This window comes from Bombus vosnesenskii, unplaced genomic scaffold (assembly GCF_011952255.1).
Source record: "Bombus vosnesenskii isolate JDL3184/JDL3185 unplaced genomic scaffold, Bvos_JDL3184-5_v1.1 scf7180000013352, whole genome shotgun sequence".
NCBI lineage: Eukaryota > Metazoa > Arthropoda > Insecta > Hymenoptera > Apidae > Bombus > Bombus vosnesenskii.
This window is the reverse complement of record NW_022882988.1, coordinates 1,192,958-1,214,759: the sequence shown is the minus strand read 5'-3', so window position 1 is coordinate 1,214,759 and position 21,802 is coordinate 1,192,958. Positions and strand designations below refer to the sequence as shown.

At 44.1% G+C, this 21,802-nt stretch overlaps 1 protein-coding gene across 7 annotated transcripts in view; it reads right to left on the bottom strand.

Annotated features, from left to right (window-relative positions):
- LOC117236832 (protein dead ringer) overlaps nucleotides 1-21,802 on the bottom strand; it is a 136,483-nt gene that overhangs the window by 77,103 nt on the left and 37,578 nt on the right. For 6 of the 7 annotated variants that reach the window (XM_033500144.1, XM_033500145.1, XM_033500143.1 and 3 more), the window contains 2 exons: nucleotides 17,399-17,602; nucleotides 16,489-16,842 (listed from right to left, as the gene is read on the bottom strand). In XM_033500144.1, coding sequence (XP_033356035.1) covers nucleotides 16,489-16,842; nucleotides 17,399-17,602 — 558 coding nt within the window. The remainder of the gene's footprint in view (nucleotides 1-16,488; nucleotides 16,843-17,398; nucleotides 17,603-21,802) is intronic. The other variant, XM_033500147.1, reaches the window with a different exon arrangement.

Sequence of the window (21,802 nt, the reverse complement as noted above, 5' to 3'; positions counted from 1 at the left end):
TGATTTATCGAAGAATGGAATATGTGAAAGTTGACAGAGAGACATTTCGTTGCGTAATGCAGCGTAGAAAATCAGCAACGAAGAAAGATCGCAAACACCGAAGCTCTAGGAAAGGGTATAAGTATCGCGACACGAGTTACCATTTGCGTTTAATTGCCGAAAAAGTCGCCAAAGTTTCTACGTCTCTTTGAACGCGTCCGGGTAACGTACCCCCTTAATTTGTAACTAGACTTCGTCTTGTATCGTTCATTTACGTTCGCATCGATCACCGCGATCATGACTGAAAAATAGAGTCGGAGTAGATGAGATGTCGCTCAGGCCGTTCGATAAAATCACAAAGAGCGGAAGAGAAAGAACGAAACGCAGTGTGGATGCATCGAGTTGAACGCGCGCGCCGCTCGCTCGGCTCGATCATTTTTCATCGTCGATCGCATTAATTACCATCGAGATAGTTCGATCGCTCGGCACGGTCATTAAAACGATCGATTAAAGGGGGGGAGAGGTCACACTCGGCGACCGTTAATAGCATACGGTGCGCGTACGTTTAGTACGATCGATTAAAGATACCCTAATGATTCTCTCGTAATTCCTCGTTCCCGATATCGCGTCGATCCGCAGTCCAGCTACTCCGGCCAGGCTCCGATCTCATTTATCATTTTGCATTGCAAATGCGCGCCGTACTCCTAGCGCCGTACAGTGCCGCTGAAATTCGCGGACGACCGTCCAATGGATCGAACGCTGGCGAGAATTTGCATTTCAATCGAACGAGGTTCGGTCTCGAGAAACTTTCAAAGCCAGAGTTCACAGTGCTTCTCTAACCATATTCCCATACCGTAAGATCTACAGTCGGTTCGATATCGGATCGATGTATCTTAACGGTGCGCCTTAATCATCGAGCGCACGCACCCTGTACGCTATCTCGACCGACTTTCTGCGAAGGAGAGGCGCAGGTGCGATTTTACGCAACAGTTCCACATGTCCTTTTCACAATTCGTGCGGGGCCACGTGTAATTCACGGTTAATTCGTACCGAAACGACCGCAAGGCGAACGCATCGCGATTCTTCCTCGAATCTTCGTCGTCGCGATTATCCTAGCATCTCGTACGCGTTACGAATTATGGCAACGCGACGATACAGCATGCCGGTTTTCTTCGCGATACAAATGTCGGCCAGGTTGATTTACAGTGGTTCTCGTTTTTATCGATCATCCATGGTGTACGGTGAGCGAAGTGGAACGTAAAACAAAGTGCTATAGGCAGAGACCACAGAATCTATCATGGTCCAAACAGGGTAGCGAGCCAAGTAGGTAGGTCCGTGAGGAAGTTATGGCCGCTACATCCGCTTCCGTCCCACGCTCCTATATTTTCCTTTTCAGTCAGCCTTGCTCCTACTCGCTGCCCGATACTTAACGGTTTACGACGCACGATCTTATCAACCCCTCGATGGTTTCTCCGACGCCTCGCTTCTGGCCCTTCCCTTAAACCAGAACGTCGTTGTGTCTCGCCAGTCTTCGAGGGAGGGGAGAGAAAATTCTAGAAACGTCGAAATATTTTCACCCGGTTACCGATTGTCCGAAGGATCGTGTGTGTGTTACCAACAACCAAAGAACATTCCTGCGGTAGGGCACTTAAGGAACTCCGGGCTGCTTGTTCTCCTGGGTGCGATAAAAACCGCGTAAAAAGTAAAGCGATTCCCGCCGATACTCCACCGATAACTCTTTATCTTGCGCTTCTACAGCTTGTTCTGCGAGAAGAAGCTACATTACCGTTTCTTTTAACACGGTTCGGTGTATTTTCCTCTTTAGAGAAGAGGAGTGCTTCCGGTAAAAGGCATCGGTGGACGATCGATTTACGATTCTATTTATAGAGGACTAGCTATGTGCGTGAAACACGTGTTTACGTTTATGCGAAAATGAATGCTGCGTTTCGCGTTCTGGTATGCCTCAGCATCTTGGCGAAGCGCGATTAGAACCGCCTACGTTTACACAAATTTGTACTCTTATGAATACGAGTAAAGTATCAGGAACTAAACGGAGGCCTGTTTCATTTACTATATAAACATTGTAACCAATGTTTTCCTCCGACTATTTTATTTGATTCGTGAATGTATGATTTTGCAAACTGTTCCCATTTCAAGTCAGGATAAAAAATGGCAAAGTTTCGAGCGGCGTGTCGCGATGATTTCGAGCAAAATTGCATCGCCAGGTGATTAGGGACAGGGTAGGAGGACAGTGGAAGCGGTAGTACATGGTGAACGAGACCACGCGGTGAAAGAAGATGTTCACCGGGGATAAGGGATCTCCTACACATTGTGCGGTACATCGGTGCACGCAACGTTGCACGCAATCGCACGTACGGGCGGAGTGCAAAGGGCGAAGCAACGGTAGCTCGCGATCGACTCTTACCGCGCTCTTATTTAGCGGTCTCCGTTTATTCGAGATAGCTTGAGATCAAAAACGATGAACGCTATGGTGAACAGGATAATTAATATCGCGAACTGCTGCTGCTGCAAAGACGGGAGCAATAGACGACGACTCGAGGGTGGTCTAAGGATCCGAAGAAAGAAGACAGAAGTCGCCTTCCAAACTATAATTAAGTTTTTGTTCCCGTTTACAAGCAACTTGGAAGAACTAAATTTCTTTTCAATTATTCTATATAAAAATCATTTTGTTTACCATTGCCAGTACACCAAGTGTTTACAAGAACATTTGTTCGAAAGGTGGACAAACGACCAGTTAGAAAGATTCGGTAGAGAGTCGGAAGACTTCGAAAGGAAGACGAATTAACTCGTTCAAATTGCAAACCTCCTCGATACGAACCTATTTATTCAACGATCACCTATTTCCGCCTGTATTGTTTTGTTTGCTCTGGAATTTACACGTAGCACGTGTTAAAAAACTAGAACTAAAGCTTGCAACACGATTTATCCAATTCGCGATCCGTTGTGTCGTACGAACCCCTCCTTTAGAAAACTCCTCAATTACTTTCAAAGACGCAACTCTCGTCTGGTTGCATTTGCGAAAAAGCCGAACCACGATGCGTGTTGGACGAAATTGCTCGTGCACGGGTTGTCGCGCTTATCGAGTAAATGGCGTACAAAGCGTGGCACGTGCTCCTCGAAGGACAGGGATGCCGCCCCCGTTTGCACGCTCGATTGAACTCGATTTCTCGAACGATCCGTGTGCCAATACGCGTTAAAAAGGGTTAGTAGTTCATAGGTCTTTCGTTTAGTGCTCGGAGCGTTTCGTTTGTACACGAAGGGGTTTATGTACAAGGAATTATGCACGCAATAGATTGCTTCCCAATTATCTCGGAGTTGCGATCGAATACATAATTAAACGGGTCGGTTGCGTGCGTGCAGCCTGCAGAATCGATTCCGTGGCGTTCGTTCGTTCGTTCCTCGAAACCGCGCAATTTTCGCGAAACGGGAGCAGCATCTTCGACGTTAGACAGTCGTTGACCAGACCGATAACCGTAAAACGTATTGCTCGGCGAGGATTCGAGCCGTGGTCAAAGATAATCTCGGGCATCTTGGCAGGGACACAAAAAGACGTTCTCCTTTCTCCGTGGTCGGCTACCGAAGGTACAGGCTTTTCTTGCGAGCACGATAATAGCGACCGTACGAGATAGAACGAAACGACCGAGCGTATCCAGGAAAAGCTGCGTAATACACACCCTTTTGGATCCTGCGATCCTACTTTCTTCCCGGTTGATTTATTTTTCTCGAGATAAGGTTTCGAATAGAAAAGCTGCACCGTATTTCTTTAAAACTGGCCAGACGAAATGGATGGCGTCGAGTCGAATGACGATCCCTTCGTTTCGGGGAGAAACAGCCTCTCTATATATACTCTGAAACTGGTAGCTTTGCCTCGGTTAATATCGAAATACGGAAAACGTTTCCCTCGTTTTCCTCGTCTAAAATTATCGACGACTCCCAGTAACGCAACAATGCAGCACAGAGGCACGTGGATGGTTTGTAGGAAAGACGACGGTAGCCGATGACTTCTCCTAAAATTACCCGCCGTACGATCCTCACCCTGTTTCGCTAAACGCTCCTATATAGCCGGAACGAGTCGCGTGCCATGCCAGGCACTTTAGATAGTCCCTTTCACCGTACTTCGTACGATCCAACCCTTTCTAGGTTCGTCCACTCATCTTTCGCCCGCGTTGACTTCCTAATGCCGTCTGGGACGAGGAGCCTTTGGCCCTTCGCAGCTGCCAGCTGCCGTAGGTCGTAATTCTTCTGCTCTCCTCGGGACCATGGTAATTTAAAACGTACTTTTGCACCGAGCGTACAGATCCAAACGTATATACAGCATGCGAAAAAGCTGCTAACTGCGCTCGTAATAATCTTAGAGAAGCGTCGAGTCTTCTCTTTACCAGTTGAATCCGTCCCTTCTGCACGACCTTTTAAATCGTATCACGCGGCTCGATTCGACCAGTTTACGCGAGAAAAAGAGCAGAAACACGAGTTCCCTGAGCTGTCGAGCTCTTTTTGCGCCGCACCCCCTTAACGGCGACGGTTTCATTTAGAGTCTAGACGTCCCCGTGGCCGGGTTCCCGGTATCTCTGATATTTATAATCGCGAAACTCGCCTCGCATTAAAAGGCCCGATTCTCGGATTAGCGGAAGCCAGAGCAGTCTTAGATCTCGCGCGAGAGACGACCGACACATGTCGTGTCAAAAGGCAACGCCCCACCCCTTCGCTCTATCTCGCTCGTTTCGTAGACTGGTCACCCTCTGTCTCTCTCTTTCTTCTTCTTCCCGTCGTCCTTCCATCGCTGCTGGCCCACGACACATCCCGTTTCTTGCGCCACTCGATCTCTGCTTCCCATTTTCCGTTCTCCGCTTTCAAACGTTCCGTAAATATCCCGAACGACATCGTGCTCGGGATGTTTCGACTCATCGAGATCGTCCAGTCCCCGAATTCCATCAGTGAGGTGACTAAAGGTAGCATTTCCTACGACCGTAGCACGTTCCTAAATACTACACCCCCGTTCACAGATATCAGAGCATTTACGGAAAGTTACAAAATCAAATGGAACAACGACGTTATCGATAAGACAATGGCGCGGTATCTTCGTAATGGTTGCGAGGAACTGACGATAACACGAGCCAAAGTTACCTCTGTTCTTGTCTATTACATAAAGACTAGGAAAAAGCAAACACGATAAACGACTTAAAAATTTAAATAATCCGTTCAATTCTATCAAAACTGTTCCTTAGTTTGGCTACGAAACGAAATACGTGCTTTTGAAACGTGGCGATCATTTCGAAAACGATGATTCGGAAAATTTCGTAGATTTATCACCCACATTCGAGAAACTTGTATCTAACAAGGCGCGCCCCCTTCGATTATCTTACTCAGCAAGCGACATCAAAATCAAAAAGTCAACAAAAATGCTCTTGTCGCGTTCTTCCAGCGGACTCTTCGTATGCAAATAACGCAATAAAGTCACATCGTGTCAATACAAACGTAGTTTGGATTTTTCCCAGCATAGCTTCGATACAGATTGCGACAATGATTCTATCGTGTGTACAATGTTCGATCCTCGTGGCAAAAGGTCGGTTGGTCGAAGCAAAGACAGGCTTTCTCTCGCTCTATTTGTCGGCTCGAATTCTTCTTGACTCACGTGCGTCGTCGCGGCTGCACGCGTGGTCGAATAATGCGAACGAGCGTGTCTCGTGGATAGCGCAATTAAGCAAATGACGCGTCCCACGCGTGCCTTTCTTCCTCCCTTTCCTTTCCGTGCGAATCTCTCCGCGAGAGCGAAAGCACCCACCGACCATGCGCGCTCCTTCCTCCTCGTTGCATCCTCGAGCGACGAAATTAATTTCGTTCGAGAGCGAGTTCGTCGCGGAGACAGGCCGGAATAATTTAATAAACGGCACGACGACCTTAAGTCTTAGCTCGTTTGCGGTCTTCCACCTTTCCTCCGCACCGATGAAAGAAGACCCATGACCAGGGGCACGTTGCACGTTTCGCGGATCCCGATCGATCGAAGGTGAAGGTTCTTAAGAGTAAGAGAAGCAACTGCACCGAAACTTAATTAATAACAACTAGATATATATCTGTTCAAAGAAAGACATAGATATCGCTTTGGTCAGAACGCACAGATCCTAAAATTGTCACCAAATCGACAAGCACTGGTCAAACGTTTGTAATATACGGAAATTTGCATCTTTCAGACGGATAATAAATTACCAAAGCTGACAGATCGTGTACCGAGCGCATTGTCTTCTCCCATCGTCCATCAAATTTCATCACGATCAACTACCATCGACAATTTCACGGTGCCATTGAAAAAAATGTCCTAAGAAACGAACGGTTCCCGAACAATGAGCGTTGTTTCGCTGATTATCTCGTCGTGTGCGATCGCAATGAGGGCAAACGCGTGTATACTCCGAAAGAGACGATATTCGACAAGCGATATAACCGTCATTTTTCGGCAGCTGCGATCACTCGCTGCCGGCTATTATGTGTAATTTTCGGGATAAGGTGGCAATGTCCGGTCACCTTTAGGGAATTCCGCGCGGAAAAAAGCGCCGATCGGACCACGACAAGCGCCGTATGTACTTACACCGGCCAATGTCGTATTACTCACACTGCGACGGTTCCTTTAAGTACACCAAACGTCTTTCTCGGTCTGTTTTTCACGAACAAAAGCCACGTAACACGTATGCAACACCTGCAATCACGGAAGTAGTGGCGCGCCGAGCTCTCGCGTCTTCTACGTTTCCTTCGTCGGAAGATTTTAAGCGGATAACGACGATGATCTAGAGGAGAATCGCGCAAACTTTTGACAGCGCCATGGAAACATCAAGGGGGACGCGGCGCGATGTCACGCACCATTTCACCATGAGCGATACCTTTCGCGTTATCGGCACGATAGGACGACCGCGTAATAACTTGGGCAGTTTCGAAAGTTACGAGGATATTAAGGAGAAGATGCAGAATTCCTGGACAGTTTGGCCGCGACGATTCTAAACCGAATTCTTTCGGAACCCGAGGCGTGGATAATTGCGCGCGAGAGACGCTAATGAGGCGAGACGAACGCGACGGACCGCGCCGCTGTAGAACCCATATAAATTACCTAGCATGAACGACTGCATCGTGGAATCCCTTCGAACGAGCATTTGCATAAGAGACTCGAACTCGCGTCGGTGAGAAAAAAGAAGAAAAAAAAGAAAAATCCCGGGCATTGTGCCGCCTCTCCTCGCGGAGGAAATTAAAACGAACGATTGTGTAGCGCGTCTCTGGTTTTATGAAAATCTCCGAGGCGAAAAATCACTGGGGTTTTCAATGATCCTCGCCTAGCCTCCTTTTACGCTCGTTTTCCAACAGGTTGTCTCGTCCACGTGACGAAAGTACGAAGAAGAAGAATCGACCGCTAAGAGGTATACCGACTATGAGCGACGACTGGCGAAGAGGTATACCGACCATTCACTGATACCTGCAAGAAAAATTACGAGGTTTGATACGGCTACCACGGAGAAGGGGAACGGAACTATCCGTAATAGTGGCGCGCACCAACGACACGGGGAAAATCGGTCGACAAAGGACGATCGGAGATAATCTCCTTTTGTGACCGCGACTTGAATCGCAACAGACACCTTTGTGTCGGCTTCGAACGCGAGACCGTGAATGCGCCGTGGAAAAAGAACCAAGAGAATTCCGACATTTGTCTCCTCTTTCCACGCGGACCAACGAGTGGAGGAGGACGCGAGGGGAGGAGGGACGATATTTTACATACATACGAACATGCTCGAGTATACAGTCCCTCGAAACGTTCGAAGAAACGTGTGTGTATTCTCGTATACGACTCGTACGTATGGATGTAAACCGTGAATGAATACAGGCGACACTTGCACCCACATGATTCATTGAAATTCAAATGATATCTCCGTGGCTCGACGACGACCGCGACAACGACGACGAAGAAGAAGAAGAAAAGGAGGAAGATGATGATCCTCCTGGACCAGCTTGGGTCCGAAGAAATAGAACGATGTATGCGAGTACGATGTGGATACGATACGTTGTGGTGTGGTTAGTCGCCGATGAGATCGACCGCGACACCCCATGGAAACGCACGTGCTTTACATATATGCTTATAGCCCAGCAAAGATATTCACTATAATAGCGAGGGCACAGGCTCGTGTAATATAATGCAGCTTTGGTATGCTAACCGGGGTCAAAATATAACTCTTCTGACGGCGTCGAGATTCGTGTCGGTCGTTTGTCGTTCGTGATGGAGACATCTCTGAATTCCTATGTGTAGGTACGCTTCCTACGCGGGCGTCCCTTTCCCTCTGATCGTGACTCTTCCGAGCAACGGCTACCAGGCGCCTTCGATGATTTATCGTTGATTTTAATTTCTATTTAACCGCCGACATTAATACAGGAAAGGAATTATTTCCCTTAGCTAGGAAAATATTTCTAGATCTTTTTAACCTTTTCGTCGTGAAGATTAAAATATTTATATTCGTTTGAAACATCGTATCGGATCTTCCGTTACTTTACAAATATGTACAAGTATCAGACGTGCCAATATGTTAATTACCTGTCAATGTTACTCATTGTTGCCGACATTCTCCTAGCTTCGGATACGATTTATGAAACATGAAGTTGCGCTATTATTGCTATCTTTGCCATGAATTTCCAAGAAAGGCGTTACATATTCTGATTTTCCACTTTTCTGGAATTTTCTCCCCTTATATCTGATCGAAGAAGGAAATGGAAAATTGCATCTCCCTCGAAAGGGAGAGCGTAGCAGCAGTTCGTCACATCCTGTAAAAGAAAATCTGATCCTCGAGTGGTGCACCATGGCGTAACGAACCAATTTGCCCGTCGCCTAAACTGTAACACCGCGATTCTATCGATGCGCACTACTTACAAGATTTCTATCTCCATGGAATTACGAGGAATGACGGTCACCACACACGTAAACTTCAACATCGTTTTGGCCAGCGCGCGAGAGATTCGATGCCAAGATAATACCGACTGACGTCTTTTTCTGAAGATACTCGATATCGAGAGATCATCGCTAATCGTGTGTCTCATATTTCTTCGAGAACGTCGTATTATGGAAAACTAAATGTTAAGATCGGCTCGACGTTTCAACATTCCATAATTTTTATCGTTTTTCTACTTGAATGTGTCTAACGATGAAAATTAGCTCAGCCTATATTTCCAAACAAAAATGTACTGATAGTCTCGCTGTCTTTTACGGGATCGCAAATAGACTGCGAATAATTGAGCCACTCAGAGACCGCATTAATTAGTTGCAAGATTGGAAATTAAATAGTGATAACGTTGTAAGCGTTATTCCTTCGAATCTATCTTGCAATTTGCTGTTGCTTGTGCCATTTTTTACGATAAACGAAATTATGGAAGCAAATCGTTTGTGTTCTGAGAGTCGAACATTCATCGTGTACTCGAATAATAAAATTAGAAAATTTTTGGCCGTTTTACGTTGTCCGCACTCCGTACGTTTCTTGCGTCTTTGAATCTTCCATAAATTTTTAATTTCCATTCTATCGTGAAGATAAGGAACGAGGATCTTCGTCGTTATAGAAATGCCATATTTACAAATCGCGAGTGTCATATATTCAGATCAAATCCTAACTATTCGTCTACCAGCTATGCTCGTGCAGATTATATGCGGTCGATCCGGTCGCAAAACCAAGGTAAAAAGAAGCGCCAAAAGGTCCCAGTTGCCCCAGCGGTTGCTTCCAACCATTTTTCCCAAGACCCGTCTTATTGGCGCCCAAGAAAAGTGCGATAAAGACGAAGAAAGCCAGGTTATTCCAGGTTTACCCGAACGGAGAACTCTTCGAAGATTCCGCTAACGGCTGAAAGAAGGACGCAAAGAAGCAAGAAGACTACCAAACGAGAGAGATCGCCATGCAATTGGTTGGTTCTAACGAGCGCGCGAGGAAAGCGTAGGTAGCTTAATGGCCATATTTACAGCCTCATCCAATTATTAGGTAAACACGAAGAATCCGCGGGTCAATATCGTTTCTTCTTTTTCCCTTTCCTACTTTTTTTCTCCTCCTTTTTAAGTAAAAAGAACTGACGCTGTTGAAACGTTTACCAGGTAAGCGATGCAGGTGTTGTGCGCAATGTAAGTGGATTAGCCCAGCACACGGTTCTCCGGTAACACCGTCGTCCGTAATTTCGCGGCTCGTTCGAGGCTTTGCTACCCTGTTACGATTCTCTTCTCCATTCGAGTCCCGTTTAGGAACGAGCCTGGAGCTGCATCCTCGCTAAAGCAACAGCGAGAAGCTGCGTAAACGCGTGACCGCTCGCCGTTGGTTTTGTCGTCAACGAGCGTCCTACGAAGATTTTTCGAATCGTCCGAAATCCGCCTCGATTGCAACGAAACGAGATACACGCGAGACATATTGCGAGCGTAATAAAACGTCTTTTTAGTTGATCACGCGCCTTTTCTTCTACGCCAAATATGTAGATTCCTAGAGGAACATTCTTCGGCAAAATTACTAAAGCTCCGTCCTTGTTGAAACATTAACGAGGTTTTTCTATTATTGTATGTTCGAAAAAGAGTTAAATATAAACTTGTCGAAACGTTAGAGCTCGTTTGCACCGAAGCAACAACGAGCAACTTTTGTCTTGTTGCCAATTTCCAATTTACAACCAACAGATCTCACAAAGGACATAACCTAACAATCACGAAGATGATACTCCGCTGGGGGTACCCACGTGATAATCAAACAGCCAAAAAATTCTATCAAATGTTCAAATCGGACAAATTGTGAATGTAAACAACTAAATAAATAAAAAGAAAAAAATTTCCAATTTAAAACAGACGGCAATTTATAGAAACGTTTAGTCCACGTCGAAGCAACCAGCGGTCACTTTTTCAAGAAAAAGGGAACATCAACGGAAGGTTCCTCGTTGTTGCCTGGATGAGGTCGTGGCTCGAGCTTTTTACTCGTTCCTTTTGAAGAAACTGGCTTCCCGAATGCAGGAGAATTAACAAACCGTTGCACCGCCGCCTCGAGAAACGAAGGGTGCCACAATGGAACCGTAAGCTGTAAGCTCGGACAATTGCCTTCTTCTGTGAACGAGGCTTCGTTCAATAATCATCTCGTTGCACCCTGCCTGTAATTGCGCTTCTGCATGCATGGACCTACTAATTGATCGATAACCGGCAATACAAAGATAATGACCAGTGGGAATGGCAGGTCGGTTGAAGAAAGAAAACCGAGAATCCGTAGAAAGGGACATTAATTGACGAGCTGGACGTACTGCCGACTAATTAATATATCGTGACTCGTTCAGGGGGGTTTCGAGAGATGAAACGGGGCTGCAACGACTAGCCTCTTCGAGGTAACTTCGTTGCGGAAGATTCATGGAGGAACAAATTATGTTTACCGGTTAGACTCCGCCGACCCGTTCGCCATTCACTTCGGTAGAACGTATTCATTATCGATAAACTTTATGAAATAACGTTTCGTATGACCTGACGGTTATTTCTCTACGTTTGATAATTACAAAACGTTCGATACGTAGGAGCGCACGTGTCGTGCAAGCGTCGTATAATATTCGTAAGCGACTTTTGTGCTCGTCCAACTTTCCATATCGCAAGGCCATCGAAACTCGCGAGGCCAGGCTTTGTTTCGCAAACGCGCGAAGAAAAACTGAACTATTATTTGCGTTATTCCGTGTTCGCGAGCTACGATTTCCCGCGGTAATGGCCTGATAATTAACGATAATCGGTTCTCTATCCGATTTCCTTTTTACATCGTCTGCAATTTTTCGAGCTTCGAATAACTAATCGATATCGCATCGATGTAATTACACCGCGAATGTTTACGCATTTGGGAGAAATCTAAGATTCAAAAAATCTACAAAGCTCGATATTTAAAGTAGTGCATTTACCACGACGACTCGGTAGCCGAAAGAACTTTCCGTTTAGATTCCATATTTTGAATTATGTCCGTAAGAATATAAAATTTCACAAAGATCCGCAGTCTAGTTGTAATCATTTGAATAAATAAGTGTTTTTATGTTACATTCCTGCGATATAAGGCCTATTATCCACTTAGCTTGGAATTTAATTGACTGAACGAGCCGTGCACTTAACTTTGCATATGTTTATTCTGCAGCAAAAACATCGTCAGAGCCTTCTTGCACAATAATTTACCGATTAATATCGGTGAATCGACGAGTTACAGGTTGTAGTTTATAGATCCCTTTACAATCTTACACAATTCTACATCGAACGAAATAACGAAATAATTTGTAATTTACAAACTTTCGTCGTAGGATCTCATTTGATCGAACGTTACTGTTATACGATAAAATCGACCAGTACCATTGATCTACGACTCGTAACTCGTCAAATTCTACGAAATATGAGCCCGAACAAGGTGCGAAAGAACCTTCGTAATAATACAATTGCCTCGTAATTCTCTTTAAGTATACATAACGTATAAACGACACGTACAATGAGAATACCAGCGATCTCAACGACGCCAACAGCTCCTCCCCGTTTTCTGCCAAAAAGTTTCGCGACAAGGTGTGATTCGCACCCGCGATCTCCAGTCATCAGCTGGGACGGCAGCGACGACAAACGACCACGCACGAATCGTGGGCCGCGTTTAAACGTGCCGGCGCATTTGCATAATGATAACGCATTTGCATAATCACAATGATAACGCGAGAAGGATCCACCGGCTGATACACGTATCCTGCGTGGTTATACGTGTATAAGATATACACATGCACGGACGCGCGTATGCATAGATTACAAGAACTCGAAGCTGTTCGAACCGACACACCTAACCGAAGCATCGTGTAAGTACGAGCGAGAACACGCTCGTGGGTGTGCATTACGCTGGCTCTGGACGCATGCACTAACACGGTCGCGAAACTGTGTAAAGAGCCGCGGTACACACGTCGGTATATGGCAGCGAAATACCCGGCAATTTGCAGCTTTACGAGTTATTTCACAATGGCTGCAAAGTATAGTGCTACAGTATTATACTGGCCGTGATAGCTGGAGTGCACGGTCAGTGAACGGTGGTGCGAGCAGGGATGATGCGCGGCAAGATACGTGTAGGTGCAGTTAAAGTTGCAACTCGGAGACGAGGAGGATCGTGTTCCTAGCCATCGGTGGCTCGCTGTCTGTGTACCATGGGTGCACGTACCAGCCGGCCTGGTTTATTGAAACGGACTTTCGTCTTCGACAGAAAAGCCTCCTATTCAGTTTCGAGAAAACAACTGAGAACTATAAACTCGTCGAAGCTTGGATACTTTTATCCTGGCGCCTCGTTAGCGCCTCGTCGGAGGTTGAAAGGTTGCCCAGAACGCTAGAGTTACGTCGACGATGATTCTTTCTAGTAAGCTGAACGTCAATGGAACGATTATCGACGGTGATTGAGAATATCGGTAGGAAGTTCGAGGGGCGATTAATTACAACGAAATCACGGTTTAGTCTAACGTTCGCAAATTGCTAGCTTGGAAGATTGGGTCGAATCTTGAGAAGTCGCGAATAACGCGATAAACACGAAGGGAATGATCGTCGATGGTAATTGACGATTTTCGTAGAACGTTTGCGAAGGGAGAGGGGAGAGGTGTGGAAACACGTCGCAACGCATACATTTTTTCGTCTAATGTTCATAGTTGCTCGACTTATCGATTGCGCGATTGATACAAGCGTTAGATGGACGATTTCGTAATAAAGTTATCGCCAAGAGAAACAAACCGATCACAAGAAGCATATTTACCGAGTGTTATAAATCCTCATGCTGCGTTAACGATTGCGATACTCCGTTTTATTGGTTGCACGATCGTTACACGAATTGTTGCGCAATCATGAACATATTGTGAAAAGAACTACAAAAATCTCCTGATCGTAAATCTAGCGTTGACTATTAATACAGGATCGTATAATTCACGAGTCGAACTTTAATATTCGGCATTATCGTCAGAGGCTCGCGTAATCGAAAGATCGTAGCGCGATTACGTGGCAAGATCGAAATAAAACGAACGAATTGCGATGAAACGATCGCTAGAATGGCAGCAAAAAAGACGCGAGTCGCGTACATCGCGTGAAATCATTTGTATCGCTCCGTATTTCAATCGCGACGAATGAAAGCGGCAGACGGAAAACGACAGCCATAACTTTGCCCCAGTCGACGCTTTCAATTGCATTCCAATCGATGGAAAAGCGACAAGAGGGGCGACAACGTTCGCAGCATGCTAGGTTAAATTTGGTGCAGGAGATCGAGAGTTGCGAGAACGTGGAGCGTCGTGTCAGCATCGAAAAAGGGGCAAGATTCTCTCACCTAAGGGAGAGAAGGCAAGGAACCACCATCTTCGCTAAGAAGAAAGATTAAAGACCCGGCAAGTACGCCCCCACCGGAATGATGGATGCGATCCGTGAGACGCGGGCGCCGCTCTTCGAGTAGGTGGAGACTTCCATTTTCATTCCTACGCTTGTTCCTCGTCTCTCTACCGTTCGTCTTTCGCGTTCTCTCGTCGTCCCTACGCTTTAATCAACGATACGCCTCGCGCAGGCTCGGCCCGTCTCCTTGACATCGAACCTCGGGCTCGATCTCTCTATGAGAACAGCCCCTGACACGACGTTTTCAGACTTCAAAGATCAAAAGAGAGAGAGAGAGAGAAAGATAAAGCGCATCGGCAAATACAGAAAATTCTCGGTCATACTTCTTTCCTATACTCTTCGAGGACGAAACGATCGACAAGGGACGAACGGTGAGGTAACTACCGCCGAAGAGGAAGAAAAAGAGAAAACGTGGTGGCAAGAGTGCAAGAAAGCTGAACGGAGGGAGACGTATACGCGCACCACACGCGTTTTCGTTCTTCCCCCGAAGGTTCATGAAGCAAGTAGGTTTGTCACAGGCTGTGGAAGAAGATCGGCGTATGGCGCGCGCGAACAATCTAAATGGTAATCCAACACCACACCCTCTTTGCAAAAACTGAAAACCACCGCTGCTAACACCGAACCAGGCTGACTGGCCGACAGACCGCAAGCAAAAATATCCACGCGAGTAAAGGCCACGAGACAAAAAGCATTAACAAGGCTCCGATGCGCGTCCAAGCTTATTCTATAACTCCAAACCCTTCCAACCTTCCACTTCTCTGCTTTTATCTCACGTGACGCTGTTTTCAAATTCTATTCCACTCTACCCTTCTTTTTTCTTTTTTACCTTTCTTTTCCAATCCTCGTCCATTTCTCTCATTCTCTTCTTCCCATTCAGCCTCGATCGTGTTGTGGATCGTTTTGTCCTTCTCGCGCATTCAGGAGGAAGATACTGTCAACTGAGACGATAGGATTCGAGGACGGTCGGCCAGTAATTATCTGCCGCGCGTGTAAAAATAATAATTAGCTCCCATCGTTGCATTAATTGAACCCGTCACCTATGGACCACTTCTTTCCAGCTCTTTTGCTTGCACGAACGCTTGCCGCTCGTGATTACATGTCCCTTGTGCCGCTAACAACTGTCCCACAAAGCTACCGCTTTATAATATGTTTAGGATTCTTTCTCGTCCGCGATTCTCATACGTGCGCGTGCGTCTGACACGATTGACAGAGAGAACCGAATTTGGCGCCTTGGTATTACCATTTACGGACTACCGCCGTATATATACGTTCTCTGTAAATCATCAATTTGGCCGGGGAACTTACATACGATTTCGGCGTAAGCAACTGATAGAACCAAAAGCACTCATATGTGTGTCATTTCATTTATCCTACGGAGAATATGTGTATGTACATACGTCTAGAATTTGACACGTTGCAGTGCTATGAACGAAAATACGGTTGACTTCGAGCCGTTCTATCCACAAAGGGTCAACTCTTGTACCGACTACTTGTATCCAACCTACTTTGAAAACCGAACCTTTTCGAGACCATGAAAATATTTTCGTTTCGTCAATTGTTAATAATAGGAGCTTTTGCTTTTATAGGGAAGATCTAACGTAATAAAAGAACTAATTCTTACTAATTAACTAATACTAGAACTATAATACTAAGAATTAACTAATTAAGACTAATTCTGACTAGAACAAATACATTTGTCGTTTCATAAGTAACAACTAGCTAAAAGTAGTATTAGTTCAAAATAAAAAATTATTTCGTTTCGATGTTCAGCTGCGGATCTTGGACAAACAGAGGTCCTTCGCACGTTGTAAAAGAGATAACGTTCACGGCAGAGGAAGAGCATTAACGAGCGCGATAACCTGGGTGCTGTGCTAAAAATCCTGCGATAACGAACCCCAGATCCCTAGATCCCGTTAGCCCAGATATCGGTCGTGTTTAAACTTTCAGAGCAATTAAACAGGGCCCGTACGTCGATTGTTTTCAATTACACGTTCTTTTTTAACAATCGCTCCAGGTGTAGAAGCGAGATCGACGCGGATATCGACAAATTCGTTGATGAACGTGATAACAAGGACGAGAACGATCTATACGTATATAAAGCTATCCATAGTACTTGCCTGACGCACCTGTTTGAACTGCTCTTCGAAGCTCCAGCTGGTCTGTTGCTGGTGATTCGTGCCCGTCGAGTTACTCTGCGAATGATTGCTGGTCTCACGAGGCTCTCCACCGTTTCTACCGCTACCCTGTGATGATTCGCTGGAATGCGAACTGGCCGATGATGTCAACTGATTTCCAATGCTGCTCATAATAGTGCTACTCGCTTGTGGATGACTGCTTTGCAAGTGGTGCTGCGGCGTTAGGAACGCTGCAGGTGGTGGGAATGAAAATGGTAGACTGAATCCGGCTCCACTCATAGCAACTTGCAACGCTTCTAATCCGCTTTTATGAGCTAATGCATCCACATCGATTGCCTGTGAAAAATTGTTCAACTGCAATTGCAGTATGTGCGATACTTTAATAATTAATCATACCGATCCACTTTTGCCTAATTTTACCGAATAAAATAATAAACGCGGAAAGCTACGAATGTCGCTCTAATTCCATATAGCAGGAGTTGCGTACAACGGATGAATTTCGCATTGGAAAATAGTCGGAACGATCCCGAGTTGAAAGTAAAGATCGTAAAAACCGTCTCGTTGTTTTATTATATTCGAAAAGAAACGCGCGTTACTATAGCGCCACGACGGCGCCAAGCTCGTAACGGATAATAGTCACAGAGTTGCAGCAATCTGTCAAGATTCTTCAAAGCCCGTGTGTCGTTCGTATCTGTCCTTTCGAATCAACGAACGTTCTTTCTCGATCAAGTTCTACCGCGAATTACGTAAACGATTACTCGACGTTTCAACGACCTCGTAATTACCCCATCTTCATCGAAACACAACGTTCTCACTTAACGAGAGATTCACGACATTCATCGAGGGTCTTGGAGAACGGACCAAAGCGTTAAAACGTCTTTTTTCCACTGACCTCCATTTTCAGCTTCGCCAGAAAGTGCGGATGGTGTGCACCCATCAGACTGTTCAAGTGTGCTAATGGAGTAGGTGTATTAGCCTGTGCGGATGCATTATCCGACGAAGAGTGCGTGTTACCCTGAAGTGGTTGCTGAGGTAATTCTTCGCCGCTCTCTTCGTCCTGAAGGTCTGGATCTGACAAATCCTCCTCCTGATGCGACTGAAAACAGATTAACGATTCTGGTTAGAACGCCTGTCAACATTGTTCTCCTTGAGGCAACTACGCAGTACCATAATTATATAGATTATAGTTATCTATAAACTTATTTAATTTTCTTTTATATTTATAAACTGTGTAAAGCCACGTCTAATTTCTAGGCCATCAGGCTGAAATAGATAAATACATATGTACATGCGTAATTAGGTAGCAACACTGTTACAATGAGAGATTATTTTGAAATATTTCACAAAAATTTTATAAATTCAAGGTGATATCTTTCATATTACTGATATCACATATGAAAAATAGCTATATTCGCGACTCTTTGTAGCAAATAGGTAATAATTACAATATATTTAACATATGCAATTTATAACAGTTCTCGCATTGAGAATTTTCAGTAATTTTTTCTGGCGTGGCGCAGTGACACGGCTAATTATTTATAATAAATTAATACTTATTATAGATAAGTATATTTTATAGGTATGTATTATAAATAAGTAAATATAATTAATTTAGATAACTAATTGAATCTAGCGTTTAGGTCTAGCGAGTGGTGTCTCTACAGCCTGAATGATTTGAAATACGAAATCGATGGTAGATACCATATTTAACAACTTGCCAGAGTTTCTCTCGTGTCACACTGCGGAAGGGTTAATATTAAAATTATCAAGACGATCGAAACGACCGATTTCGAATTCCTCGTAGAAATTTCAATAAATCTATAACGGTCGTACGGTTCTTAAGAATTTGGATAACTTTCGCAAAGTGGATATATGGATAAGAAAACGTTCCTCTTCTTTGTATTTTTCATATACAACTTTCACGTGTCAACATGTTGGTATAAGTTGCACATTTTTACTCGATAGCTTAGCTAATGATAGCAAAATAAGTTTCGATATTTCGTTCGATGATGCGCATTCGAACCATTACGGGTGACTCATAGGAAAACCGAAAAGCCATTAAGATTAAAATACAACCGGTAATATCTTTAATTTCTGTTTATCTGTCGAATAACAGTTACGCAAATTTTAACCTGATTCCATGATTGTACGGGTTAAAGAAAAGCCTGGGAGCGTTGATACGCGATATCAACGGTTCAGGTATAATCGTGAGTAAAGAGGGCAAGATATCGGGAACATTAAACATTAATTAGGAAAATGGCGAGTGGGCCTTCTATATGGCAAGATAGCTGCTATCGGGCGGCATTATTATGCTACGGGTGTCATAAGTGTTTTACGAGCGTGCGCGTTGTACCGGTCACCAGATAAAACTATGCGAAGTGACATTACCGAGAACGGAAATGAGCATCGTAAAATGCGTGGAAAAAACGGATGTTCCGTTGTCTTGGTCGCGGAATCGGTTCCTCCTTACGATCGGCCCAACGTTTCTCAAACGCAAGTACACACGACACCACGAATAATTGCACTTTGAATTATTCTCAATTCGTTTGTTCTTTGTTCCTTTTTCTTTTTTTTTTTTTTTTTTTTTTTACGAATATGCCTAATTCGTTTCCAACTATCGCCTCCTCGAATCTTTTATGGTAGACATTACATTCGTGGAGGAATCGTTGCTATCTCAGAACCCGACAATTGCTTTCTCACGATCGTATCGCGACGCGTTATTAGTTGTTACCACTTTCTGTGGGCAGGGTAAATGCAGTCCAAAGATTACAGTGTACAGTCATCGTGTTGTATAGTCACGACTAACCGCGATAATTCGGTCGTTATACATTTCACTGCTACCCTTTAAAAATATCACTTCGATATGAAAATTTCGTTCGCGATACGGCTTTACTGGATGGAAATAGTTTAACGCAAGAAGCGAAAGAGTTCAATAGCTACGATTACACTCGTCGGTTGCAATTTTGAATGTTGTGACATCAGCTTACTACGGTGATTATCTAATGTCAAGCATAAACTATGATATGCTAATATAAAGACTTCGTAGAAAAAAAAAGCACGACGAATCATATTTCCAGCTTTTACAGGGTGACAGTTTTAAAATTCAGTACGTTACAAAAATTGTCATTTCACTTGGTTTTCCAGTTAAACGCGTACTTACATCCATTCGTCGACGTCCATTCAAATAATTTTAAATAATTTTAAACAATAAGCTTATTTCGTTCTTAATCCTCTCTGTGCAAATTAAGTCACCCACATCAATTCCTTCTTTTTTTTCTATTCAAAGTTTTAAAGGAACTGAAAGTATTCTAGAACATTTATTCGAGTTTTCACCGCGTCTTATATGATCAATTTCCAAGCGAAGAAAATGTTTAAAAGACTTTGTAGGATTAGATAGAAATTCGTTTCCTAAGAATAAGCAAAATTCCGCTCCGGGCGTTAAAAGCACCCAGCCTGCCTACCAGAGGTAAAAATTTCCCTTTAAACGACCTTGTACTTTTTCAGGGAACCAGGGAAACAAAATTCTGGGGGCGTTCGCTGTCCCATGAAGGTGTGCCCTCTTTATCTACGAGGCGTGCATGCAAATAGATTCATCGAATCTCCGGGTGTATTCAAATGGCGATCGTCTACCTGAAAAGGGCGGACTTGGATAAATATATGCCTATCGGATGCAGGTGCCGCGCAAGATGTACCAACTGATGGTTCCGATCTAAAACCGAATTGTGATCGAAGCGAGAGACGACCAGATATAAGAACGGTCCCTCTGTCGGCATTTTGAGCACGTGTGATAATATTGACCGTTCGAGGTGGTCACCGATGAACGATGGTCCTCGCTTGATGGAATCCTAATCAAATACGAAGCAACCTCGTCCGTCGAATTCCTATCCAGTGGGACAATCGTGGAGATTCCAATCTACTCTCCTCATATTGTTCAAACGACCACGATTTTTACCATTTCACGCGTCGCGATTCAATTCAAACGACTTTTTTTTTATTCTGTCTTGATTCTCGTGCACGTAACGTTACAGAAGACGCACATACGGATAGAACAAAGATCATCGCAGATACTTGTCAATCGCGTAGATACACTAAAATTACAAATCGCAAAGCGATGCGAGTTACAACACGTCTCTGATACCGAGCAGATCGATTCAATTTAAAGTTCAAAAAATTACATATATAGCACGTACATGAAAAGATTAACTGCTATCTAGCGTTTGACGTATAGCAGAGATCGTATATAGTATAAATTACGGTCTTGCTGTTAGAAAATATACATAATGGAACGGACTGTTGAAACACGCGTGGAACTCATTCATGTGAAAAAAAAAACTCACTCTGCGCCGAACCGGACGCATCGCATTTCGATATCATTAGCAAGTGCAACGAACGAGCCGCAACTGGAGTTCTCTTTCTGATAAGACGTTGTGAAAGTTTCACGGTATCGCAGAATGTCGGTAGTTTCATGAAAAATTGAAAGTACGTGATAGAAAGTCAAGTGGAGAAAGAGTGGCAGTCGTGAAAACGAATGACGCCATTTGACGCTGGACGCATCGGTATTCGCGTCGCGGGGCGGCCCACAAATTACTATATCATTGAAGAGGTTGCTGGATGCTCGAGGAGAGCTGGCGTCATTACGATAATCACGGTAGAGGCGTTCGAAATATATACCATTGTTCTATAACACGAACCGCTGTTCGTACGTAGGTGTTCGAATTTCTTGCTACGGGACCCTCGACCGAAACGCAGGCATATTTGATTATATAACGCTATCTGTAAAATATGTTGGTTTCGAACGTAATTTTCATTAGCGATCGACTATACCACTTTCCGGAGTTAACAAAATATGTCTTCCTTTATGCTTGTCAAATTTGATAGCTTCAAATATCTTAATCGTGTGTGGCAGATTGCAGAAACATTTCTATTTAATCTATAAGAGGTTTTTATAAAATTTAGTAATACGACGAAATCCTGATTATTGAAACTATACGATCGTGACACGCGTTGTTCACATATAATGGAACTGTTTGGATAATCGAATGACTTTGTTTCCACGAGAGAACATTTATTTCACGCTGTTTTCTAGATATTAATATTAAACAAAAATAAAACTTTCGAATAAATCCTTAGTAATTTCTTTTACTTTCCAATTCCTGTTATCCAATTTCAATATCACTATCAAATTTTTCGTTGATCGATCCACTCCGTTAATCGATGTTTCGATAATGAAGATTCTAACATGATAATCGATGTCATCGCATCGTTGCCAAAGTTTTAAAATTCTTTCCGAATACCA